Raw genomic sequence first — 12280 nt, forward strand, 5'->3', positions numbered from 1 at the left:
TTTTTTTTTTTTTTTGTAACAATAACATTCTTACCTTTATAGGTGGCTGGTAAAACTGGAGTTCCTACTCAGTTAATAGTACAGTCAAAAGGTGTTCCAAGTACTATGACAATGCAACAATTGCAAACCATGATGAAACAACAAAATATCCAAAATGTTAGTGTAAGTTAATGTTATTTTTACTGTCGCATACTTATTTATTTATTATTTTGTTATAAATTTAGGTATCTGGAGCAAATATAACTGCAATGCAATCCAATTCTAACAGTAGTCAAGTGATATCTCATGTAATTGCAAAAAATCAAGGCCAAACATCTAGTTTAGGACTTACTAGAGTTTTACCAGTGGTGACTACACAAACTTCATTAAAACAAACTATTCAGGTAACGCTTGTTAAAATTTCATAGCAGTTTATTGATAATTAAAAAATTTTAAGTACAAAGTTTTAAAAACTATTTTAATTTAAATTTTCTTATAGTATTACTTTTACCAAAGTTAAATACTTCTAGTTTCAATTTAAAACTAAAATTTGTATTATTATGTTGAAAATGTTAATTAAATTGATAACTAGGTGATTTTACTTCAATTTTTGTAGAATTATATACAAAAGAATAATTATAAACATTAAGATGAAGATATAATAAAATTTTATTATTATTATTAAGTAATATAAACTAATGAGATTCTAATATTCAGGTTGTTAATCCAGTGCAAACTTTACGAACAACATCGGGTGTTGGTATTGAAAGTACACGTACAACATTACAACCATGTTCTTTAAGTAATGTCTTTAAGACAACTGGATCAACTGGCCATTCTCCCAACATACTTTCTCAGGTAGCTTTTATATAAACCTCATTTGTGATTATTGAATTTTAACTTACTCTTTTTTGAAAAAAATTAATTAGAAATCTGTTAATTTTTTTTTTTTTTTTGTTAAAAATGATTTGTTTTATTTTCTCAGTTAAATAATGTCTAACTTAGTTACATATGAAACTGAGATAAGTAGTTGTATTACAATTTATTTTTCTAGTCCTTATTCTTGTTAGTTTTTTTTAAATGGGCTATTTTTGGCCTGCAACAAAACATGGTTTGCCGTTTGCTTAACGAATAGCTATGGTAGCAAGGATACCATCACCTAGACGAGGTGTCACATCTATCAGATATATAAAATACATTCTAGTACTTAAGCTACTTATACAATAACATAAATATTACAGTTTAGATTAATGATGATTTTTAATTTAATTGTTTCAAAAAGAAAAATAAGTTTAACATATACAAATATGAGTGTATTATGTGTCTATAAAGAAAGCCTAAAAACAAAAAAAAATGTCTTTTAAGGAAGGATCAATATTGATAAACAATTTGATTTTAATTAGATTTATACTCCAGTCGACTTATCTTGTGGTCTGTGGTAAAAATAATGAATTGTTGTGTTAGAAAAAGATTCTTTTTCTCAATAAAAAAAACAGATAGTAAATAGATATGACAAAAGTGATGAACAGTCCTTCTAATTTGTTCATAATTAAAAAAAATATATATATACATTTATAATATAATGACATTTTTTATTCATAAGTAATGTCTGGGTATGTATATTTATAATTTGTGATTAACTATTTTAAAATTGAGTAAACTTGTTTTGGGCATATTTTTGTTTTTAGGTTAGGATTAGGGGGGCTTATTACCCAATAAAGTAACCTCAATTAGACACATTTCTAAGGTTTCAAATTAATACAAAATTTGTACTGGCTGATGATATGTACATAATAATTTAACAATATTTTTAATTGCCTATAAATCTAGTTTCTCTTTATAAGTAAATAGTTTTTATTTTTAAAAAATATATTTGAATTATTTTAGCTTCGATGCGAAGCTGAGAAGGTATTGGTTTTACTAAGATGTGTTTTTTTTTTTTTTTTTTTTTTTTTGTGTCTGTTACCATTTTTTCTCAGCTCACACCGAACCAATTTCTTTTAATGATACATCAAAAGATCACAAATTGTATCTAGTCGAAGACATTACCCTCAAAAATTGAAAAAAATTCCCTCGTTCCCCGTAAATGGGGGAAACCTCCAAAAAAATTACAAATTTAAAAATCGCTAATTTTCGAAATTTTTTCAATTTTTTTTACTTAAAAGTGCCATAACTTTTTCAAAAATAAACATATCAATATAATTCTTTTTTATATAGATGCATAATATCATTACCTTTCATTTGGTATATTTTTTTCATAAATTTAACCCTTAACCTGCCCACAAGGGGGGATTTAAAATGACAACTTTTTCACAAAAAATTAATTTTTTTAACTTAAATTTTGAAAATGTTCCGGAAGGTCTGACACTTTTATATATATCTTAAATTAAAGCTAATTTAATATGCTTTATCATGAAAAAAAAAAATTTCGGACTTTATCTTATCTTCATGGTGAAAATGGCTACCGAATGCTATTTTTGTGTGAAAATTTTCGATTTTGTATTTTCCATTTTTAACTTTATTATGCTATAACTTTTTGAAAAATGTATGAATCATTACAATTTTTTTATGAGAAGTAGTATTTATATAGATCTTTCATTCGACATACTGTTTTTTTAAATCGGACCATTTCCCTAAATACAGGGGGGATTCAAAACATAAAAATGCATATAGAAAGTAGAACTTTTTCAACGTAACTTTTGAAAGTGTTCCGGAAGGTCTGACACTTTTATATATATCTTAAATTAAAGCTAATGTAATATACTTTATAATGGTAAAAAAAAATTTCGGACTTTATTTTATCTTCATGGTGAAAACAGACATTAAACTTAATAAAAAAAATACGATTTTTGTAAAAAAATTCTTTTTTATATTTTTAACTTTATAATGCTATAACTTCTCGAAAGATGTATGGATCAATATAATTCTTTTTTTTGTAGATGCATGATGTCTTTACCTATCATTTGGTATATTTTTTTTATAAATCTGACTTTTTACCTGCCTACAGGGGGGGATTCAAAATGACAACTTTTTCACAAAAAATTGACTTTTTCAACTTAAATTTTGAAAGTGTTCCGGAAAGTCTGACACTTTTATATATATCTTAAATTAAAGCTAATGTAATATACTTTATCATGGAAAAAAAAAATTTCGGACTTTATTTTATCTTCAAGGTGAAAATGGCTACCAAATGCTATTATTGTGTGAAAATTCTCAATTTTATTTTTTACATTTTTAACATTATAATGCTATAACTTATTGAAAAGTGTATTGATCAATATAATTTTTTTATGGGAAATACTATTTTTTAATAATCCCTTTTTCATTCGACATACTTTATCTTAATCAGGATATTAATAAGGAACTAGCAGTTTATGAAGCTTTTGGAATAATCCACCAATTTTTTAAAATTAAACACTATCTAAAGATTTGCATCGAAGTGTTTTTTATGATAGTGATTTTAATCACTGTCAGATATCATTATACTTGATCCATCTATGCCACGTCACCACTGTGCTGCGACCCCCCTGTGCTGGGTTTTTATTAAATAAAGTTTTAATATTTAATTTAAAAATTTTAAGGTTGTATTTCAACAAGGTCAACAAATGTCAGTACGTCAAGGTCAACTTCGTGTTCAAAATTCATCAGGACAAGGTGGTTCTATTGTTGCAGTTTCAATGGCTCCACAACAACAACAACCAACTGTTTTAACTATACCTTCTTCGCCAAGTCCACATACACCTCGCACAACTTAATATGTGGAGATAGATAATATAAAAAAAAAAAAGTAAACAGACGAAATATCTGATTTACTAACATTTTAAATTACCTTTTGTTTTATTTTACTATTATTAACAGACCTATAATTTATAGATTTTTTATTTATAATGAAGAAATATTTTTCATAGAAAATTATTGATTACAATCATATTTATATATATATATATATATAAATGTATAAAGGACATATTTATCTGCTACCTTTTGATGAAAATTAATATATTTCATTTTGTTTTTTATATTTAGATCACATTGATGTGTTTTGAATACAATTTGTTAAAATTCTTACGTAAAAGTGCGTAAATATTCCATTTGATATATGTTATAAATATATATATATATATCAACATTCATAATAAAATTCAGTTATAGCCTGTTACCATTATATGACATAAATAATAACAGATCTTGTTTCTAAGTAATGGTTTAAAAAAATATATATAACTTTTACAGAATATTCTTTTATTTTAATTTTTAAAAAGAGTATATTAGATAACAATTTTTAAATAATTTAAATGAAAAATGTGACTGCTATGCTTATTTTTCTTTATAGATAATACTCTGTATAAATTTAATATTCAAATTTTGGTGCAAAATAATTATTAACAAAAAGTATTGATCAATTAATTTATATACTTATTTTTTTTGCACTACAATGTATGTTTTGTATATAATTTATTGTATTATAACTTGTTGTATATTGTAATTTTAATTCATTTTTTTATTTACATTGTACTCGTAAAATCAATGTTGTACATGGTCATTTTAATTAACCTTCGTGATAAATTGTAAATACTCAATATAGATCTTTTTTATACGAGTTGATTTACTTTATTACTAATTACTTGTTTTTGTTTTTCAGATTATATTATCAATTAGGATTCTATCTGTGTTCAATTATATTTTTTAATAAGTAAATCAAGATAAAAATTGATAATAATAAAAAAAATACAAAGATGAACTGTCTGTAGAGGCAGAGGAGTCATCCCAAAAATAATTGCCCTGCTTTCAAAAAATTCAAGCCTCCATTACTCCTCCTACTCTAGTAAACTACCTTCATACAATTTAAAACTCATAACTGGTGTACGGATGAAGCTTGCATTGGATCCTGTTTTAAACTAAATTTTTTATTATTTGCTCCTAATAAAAAAAACTAATAACTTATTTTTAAAAATTTTAAATAGTCATTTTTTAGCTCTTTAAAAGAAAAACTTAAAGATAATTACTTATTAAGTTACACGTATTGTTATACATAATATTAGATTTATTCATGTATTACTACAAATGCCATATACTTGGTATACTGCCGTGCTAAGCAAAAACAGGTAACTCCAATGTTAAAATTTTTTTTTTTTGTTTCTATAGATAAAATTAGTGGTTTTATATCGATTTTTGATGTAAAAATAGCATATTTCCTATTAAAACCCATCTAAAAATTAAATTTAAAATAAGAAAATATTCGGCAAGTCCAATATATTTGATGTTTTGTAAGCGATAACACGGTAAATTCAAATACTAAACAGAAACTTGGTATATCACATTAAAAATAATCGAGTTGCCGTGTTTTGGCTTATTTTCATACGTTGGGTAAAAGGGTATGTACGTGACGTAACTTCAGTCAAATTTTTTAAATTGTAAATGGTGATTATTTGATACGTTATTTTGTAATTTACTTAAGGCGTCTGGGTACCGACCGCTTTTTAGTCAAAAACAACCCGTTTTTGTTCCATCAGTACGACGAAACTACTGATGCGATAAGAATTCTGAAAACATCTGAATTCAGCATCATGTCACTTAGGTATCGGTCAGGCCATATTTTTGAAATTTTGATGTTTTTAACCCTTTATTACAGTTTACAGTTATTGCCCATTGAGTTGCATAGGACAATACCGACTGCCTAAAAATAGTTACAAATGCATACTTTATATTATACCTGTATATATGATATTAGATTATTTGCTTTTATCTTATTTGCAAAGCTATCATTAAATAGTAAGAAACCAATTTTGTTGTTGTATTCCTATATAAGTGTCGCTAAAAAAATAGAGGTAATATATTAACATTATATAAGTGGCGTAAAAAAAAAAATCTGGTGCGTACGCATATATAAAAATAATTTTCATACACTTTCTTAGTTTCGATAGATAACTGAGAAGGTATTAGTTTTACTATGATGTGTTTTTTACTGGACTGTTATTGTTCAACGATACGCCAAAAGATCAAAAAATATATCTTGTTCATGTATTCAGCATCATAATTTCTCTTTAAATCTGACACAATAACGTGTTTTTCTCAGCCGCACACTATGTTATCAAACTAGATCTAACACTAAGTAACTGATGTTATGAGCTTTTTATTTCAACACATTTGAAATGTATACATACATAAATTGCTTGATCATCAAATATATAAATCTTTTACATTAATTATAAAATGAATTTTAAACTACATGCAATAAAAAAAGTAAATCATTTTTTTAAAAAAAGGTGATCAGAATTGAGTGATGATGAGATATAACCTATATTTAATATAATACGAAGTGCTTAGAATTCATGAAGTATAAGTGACATTTCAAAAAAAAAAAAAAATGATTTAGGTACACTATCAGACTAAAAATTAATAGTTCTTATTAGTAGAAAAAATGTGTAAATAAAAAACACATTATTGTAAAATCAAGATACCACTTCAGCTACACATGAAAATTAAAAAATAAATACAATATATATTATTTTGGTAGAATATTTCCAATTCTCAAACTACCATTTTACTTGACATACTTCAAACAAGTAACGAGGAGAATTTAATAAATGAGTGAGTAATTTTTTCACGAAGAAAATTTTTTAGAGAAGGACAAGGTTAAAATATAATTTATTAGAAACAAACATTTTTTTTCTTTAGAAAAATTGGAGATGATAGTTTTTATGATTTTTTACCATTGACACTCAGTGCACAAACTCTTGATACTTGTAAAAAAATTTCTTCAGAAGTTAATCAACCAATAATTCAAAAAGAGTTAGTTTATTTTTTATAGTATTATTTTACAATGAAATTAATGCACATATTTAACTAATTTAGGTATAATTTAAACAGTCGTAGAATAATAAATATTGAATATTTTTTTATTGTTTGAAATCAATTAAACACGAGTTATTTGCCTGTAATTTTTCAAATCTTGTATTTAAAACTGAAGTTCAAAGGGTTTTTTTTTTCAGGATTTCACTTTGAATGTAATTTTTGCAAAAAAAAAAGAAATAATTTATTCAGAGGATCTCAAATTAAATGATTCTTTTAGTATAAATACTGCAGTTGTTACTGCTACTTTGAATACTGGCCAGGGGGGCTTACAAATTTAGAACAGTTTTCTGTTGTACTAAATATGCCTTGTATGAGTAATAAAACGTATCAAATATATCATGATTAAATTGCTAAGCAAACTGAAAAAACTGCATGGGTTTCGATAGAGTTAGAGGGGAAAGAAGAAACTAGGCTTGCTATTGAAAATGGAAAAGTGAATGACAAAGGACTTCCCATTATGGCTTATAAAACTTAAATATTTTAGTGTGTAAATAAAGTAGTTTTGTAAATTAAATTCTTATAATTAAAATTAGTTTTTTTATAGTTTTATAACTTCAAAATAAACGATGTGGATCTCATATGATTTAACTTGTTTTCTATAAATATTTAGTTTTTCTTACTCGTCAAAAATAAATAGTTTAATTATTTTTATAATCAATTAAAATTTGTGAAATCATGACGCGTCTATTAGTATTTACTATGAGGCTGGTGCTAAACTATAGTTTTTATACTACATAAAATAAACGTGTGTCGTTATCAATATAATCGTATTGCATCAATTAGTAAGGCAGGTACACAACCGGTTTTGTTATCGACTATAACACGACGAAAATACTCCCAATAATGGACACTTACACTAATAATCATTTATTTCTCACACAACGACACTGCGTAACATGTAAAAACTGCAAAGTTGCCTATATTCGACCCCTGAAAAAAGGTCGTTACCCAAACGCCTTAACTGATATTGTTAAGAATATTATGGTCATCACTGTATTAATCCTTATCATTTGTTATCACGATTAATTTTATGATAAGTCTATTTTCTCTTTAAAAAAGTTGAAAAAATAAGTGTTCAACCAATTTTAGATGTAAAATTAGATACATCAGCACAAGGTTTGACCGATTTTTTGTAAAAACGCCATTTTTATGATTGATTTACTGTTAAAAATGTTTTTTTGTGTTCCTGAAAAATCATGTTGACTAGAATTATCCTGTTTTCGCTTAGCACGGCAGTATACAGCGTGAACAGAATATGCATTATAAATACATCAGTACATGCTGTCTACCCGCAATACATACCCACTCAATGTATTCAAATGTTATATAAATACATACACTTAACTTTTTAATCTAATTTTATTTTTAAGAAAAACGACATAAATGGCTAGGCCGTCCTTGTAAATATTAGTCTGTTATTTTGAAAGAGATTTTATTTGTAATATATAAAATTAATTTATAAAAGAGGAACTTTGATTAAAGAATATGTACCGCAATAATTTAAAATTTCATATTAATAGATAATCATTAATTATTTTTAAAACCAGTTCAAGTAATATAAATTGTGATTCGTATTTCATTTGATTATTTTTGACTAATTATTCGAATTGGAGATCTACATCAATCCTTATACAGAGCCCTAATTCGAATATTCTTGTACAATACTTGGATGGTCTCGAGTTCTACAACAACTAGTATTTGACATTTAATAAAGGATAAGGGTTACCTGACAATGATTTAATAACTATGGTTGTGTTCCACAAAGAAAATTATATAAGGCTTATCAATACCGGTATTAATTTCAACCTGGGTAATGGTACTTGCAGAATAACGTCTATCCACTATCGAAAACGGAGTATCGCATCGTGAAAAAATTTTCTATTCATTTTTTTTACTAAACGGAGTATCTTACATTAGGTTTAAAATTTATTTGCGTTTAATTCTGATTTGTCATGGCATTAAATCCACAATATGAAGCGATTGGTAAAGGTTTTGTGGGTCAATATTACCAAATGTTCGATGACGCATCTCAGAGAGCTTCGTTAGTCACCATGTACAACGTGAGTAGACATTAAATCTTTAGGAATAATTTTGTTGGTCTTTAAAAGTATTTTGCAGTAATATCGTTATTTTTCTTATTGATAAATAGCCAGAGACATCATTCATGTCATTTGAAGGTGTACCACTTCAAGGTGCAAACAAAATAATGGAAAAATTTAATGTAAGATATCTTAATCTTTTTAATTTTTTTAAGCGAGTTAGTAAAAATTTTAAAAGGTAAAATAACTTTAATGATAATATTCATATAAAATAATTAAAATATGATGTTAATATTCTCTCAAAATTTTTTAAATCTTATATTCTTTTAAAAAATCAGTTTAATGTATTTAAATTATATTCTCTTAATTTAAAAATATGCTTTTATAAGCATAAAAACAAAATTAATTATATACTTAATCAATTTTTGCTTTTATATTCCAAAGTAAGAAATAAACATTCTATCTAGGTATACAAGGTGATCCAAATTTGGTAAGACACTCATTTTCTTAGAAGCTAATGAGAATTTTAAATGTGTGTAAAAGAAAAAATATGAGATTTAAAAAACTACAACAATATATTGTTAAATAATTTTTTTTATGTTCTTTAAGGTTAATAAAATGTTTAATTTAATATTCTTAAACAAGAACCCCCATTTTCAACTAGATAATATGATTAAAAAAAATATTATAAACATTTTTATTTTTTGTTCATTTGTTACAACATTTTAACATTTTAATTAACTACATATTATTGTAGTTTTTTAAACTTAATATTTTTATATAATAAAATTGATAACTTGTGTTTAATATTTAAATATTAATTTAAAACTAAAAAAATTATTTTACACAAAAACCACCAATATATTATGTTTTTATGTATGTCGAGAAACAAATGGCTACCATCATTAGAGCTAAACACTAAATCTATTTCTTAGATTCAAATTAGTATTTTAAGTATATTTTTACTTTCTAATATTTTATCTCTTTAGAAAAATGTAAAATGTTTCTTAGAAAATGAATGTTTTACCAAATTTGGATCATTCTGTAAATTTGAATAATATAAAATAAACTTGAGATAATTTTTAAACTTTAAAAACTTTTTCTATATAAATGACCTTTTTGTTTTAAATATGTAATAAATTGTTTCAGAAAAAAAAAAGCATTACAATTCTAAAAAATTTCCTATATAATTAAATGTTTTATAATTCATTAAGATTTCAAACACCATATTTTAATTAAAGTATTCAAAAAAAAAAAATGTAAATGAATAAAAATCTATAATCTGATAATAACTATTTTTCAACTTGTATTGATAATCATTTTACTTAGTTCTTAATTAACTTAATTTATATAGAGTTTAACATTTCAAAAAATTACGAGAGATATAACATCAGTGGACTCACAACCAATGTTTGATGGAGGTATATTAATTAATGTATTAGGCCGTTTACAGGTATATATCAACTTTTAATTTCAGATTGATAAACAATAAAAATTTTACTATATATTTAACATTTATAGTGTGATGAAGATCCAGTACATCAATTCAATCAAGTTTTTGTATTAAAACCAGCTGGTAATAGTTTCTATTGTGCACATGACATATTTCGTTTAGGTATCCATAACACTTTGTGAGATGTTTTATTTAAATTAATATGTTCTCTGTAATTTTTATGTTGTTCATAATTGATTAACCGGGTTAAGAATATAAGATTTAAACTTTTAATTGAATAGCTCAAAAAATAAAAATGTAAAGCGTCTTTAAGATTATAGTACATGATATAAGTTCAATATTCTTATATATATATATATATATATTTTACAAGATTTTGCTTTAATTATATGTTAACTAATTATTAAGCATATTTAATGGTACTAACAAATTATTTAGATAATTTCTTTTCTTTCTTTACATTAAAAATAAAAATAAAAAAAAATGTAAAATATATTTAATGAAATAAAAAAGTGAATAAAAACTGTTAGTAGTAATATTCCTTTTAATTAATTTAACTCTATAGAAGATAATTTGTGTTTTCTCAATAAGAAAACATAAGTGTTACATTACTGTTAAAATTAATTTATAATTTTCTAAATATTTATTTTTATTTCTCTAAAATTTAAAAATAAATTATATTTTGCAATACTTAAGTATAGTAATTGAAATTACTAATACTCAAATAGGTCTTTAAAGTTATTGCAAAATAGTTAGTAAAATTTTGCAATATTTTGTTGAACAATTTTTTTTATAGGGGGTTACTAAATATTTATTATTTATCATAATCTAATTATGAAACTTTTATGATAAAAATAACCTTTTTTCTATTTACCTCTTTATTTTTATATTTTATTGAGTCAAAGGATTGAAAAACTTGATTTAAATAAAAATGTTTCATTAAAAAATATTATTTTAGATAGATGAACAAATTTTTTTATTGCCAAAAAAAAAAATGAGTTTAATTTTATTAATATTCAAATTACTATAATGTCTAGGTTCATTTTTTGAAAATTGTGTTACTTAAAATTGGGTGAATAATATTCTTATGAATAATGATCATTAAATACTATTAAAACCAACATATATCTTCAAGTACCTCATAAAAAAAAAGTATGCTATCTATGAAATCTCAAGTATATATTTATACTTGATATATGTAAAGTGATTATTTTATTTAATCAAAATAATATTTACAATTTTTTAAGTTATTACTTTAAGTAACATATTTTATTTATTAGATAATGATCACATTAAGAAAATTATTGAATGTAAATAACTTTTTGACCAATAATTCAGAAGATCTTAATATTTTTGTATCTTTTTTTTGTCAAACGAGCAAATTCATGCTGTCTGCCTTTTTTAGAACTACTGTAAGGCATTACTTTAGGGCAGCGGTTCCCAACCTCGGGTCGCGACCCAAATTAGGGTCGCAGAGGTTTTCATGGTGGGTTGCGAAAGAATTTCTTACAGTTTACATATTATATTTTATTATATTATGATTTTAATTTCGGAAAAAAAAATCCCGAAATATTGTGATAATAAAATTATCGAAGATAAAATAATTTTAAATACCTATGTAAACGGATTGGCCCGGGCTGTTCGCGGTCGTACCCTCATAGCGTGGTGTAGCTAGGTACTATACTAGTATACTACTATATGACATAACAGGTATATAATTTCTATTTTTGTTCATAATATATTTCCCGAACGTCAAGGTGCGGTTTGGTGTGTCCTTATCGTAGTTTTGTATAAAATTTGTATTACAAATTTACATATTATATTTATAGTATAAATATAATATGTACAACGTACGTCTGGACGTATATAAGTATTGATAATTTAATGATATTGCGTAATTCTATATTCTTATTTAATATTCAAGTGATTTAACTTTTTGTAATGGCTAAGCGCG

General features: G+C 24.5%; 2 protein-coding genes across 7 annotated transcripts in view; both read left to right on the forward strand.

Moving 5' to 3' along the window:
* LOC126902280 (helicase domino) overlaps positions 1-3834 on the forward strand; it is a 21397-nt gene extending 17563 nt beyond the window's left edge. For 5 of the 6 annotated variants that reach the window (XM_050679373.1, XM_050679372.1, XM_050679371.1 and 2 more), the window contains 4 exons: positions 43-162; positions 225-383; positions 697-837; positions 3561-3834. In XM_050679373.1, coding sequence (XP_050535330.1) covers positions 43-162; positions 225-383; positions 697-837; positions 3561-3734 — 594 coding nt within the window. In that variant the 3' untranslated portion in view covers positions 3735-3834. The remainder of the gene's footprint in view (positions 1-42; positions 163-224; positions 384-696; positions 838-3560) is intronic. The other variant, XM_050679375.1, reaches the window with a different exon arrangement.
* Positions 3835-8656: 4822 nt separating this feature from the next.
* Positions 8657-10738, forward strand: LOC126902286 (probable nuclear transport factor 2). The gene is made up of 4 exons (XM_050679388.1): positions 8657-8894; positions 8984-9055; positions 10228-10326; positions 10395-10738. Exons 1-4 carry the CDS (start codon positions 8787-8789, stop codon positions 10506-10508), a joined length of 393 nt encoding a protein of 130 aa, XP_050535345.1. The 5' UTR covers positions 8657-8786; the 3' UTR covers positions 10509-10738.
* Positions 10739-12280: the final 1542 nt, after the last annotated feature.

This window comes from Daktulosphaira vitifoliae, unplaced genomic scaffold, assembly GCF_025091365.1.
Source record: "Daktulosphaira vitifoliae isolate Bord-2020 unplaced genomic scaffold, ASM2509136v1 Scaffold_3, whole genome shotgun sequence".
Taxonomy (NCBI): Eukaryota; Metazoa; Arthropoda; class Insecta; order Hemiptera; family Phylloxeridae; genus Daktulosphaira; species Daktulosphaira vitifoliae.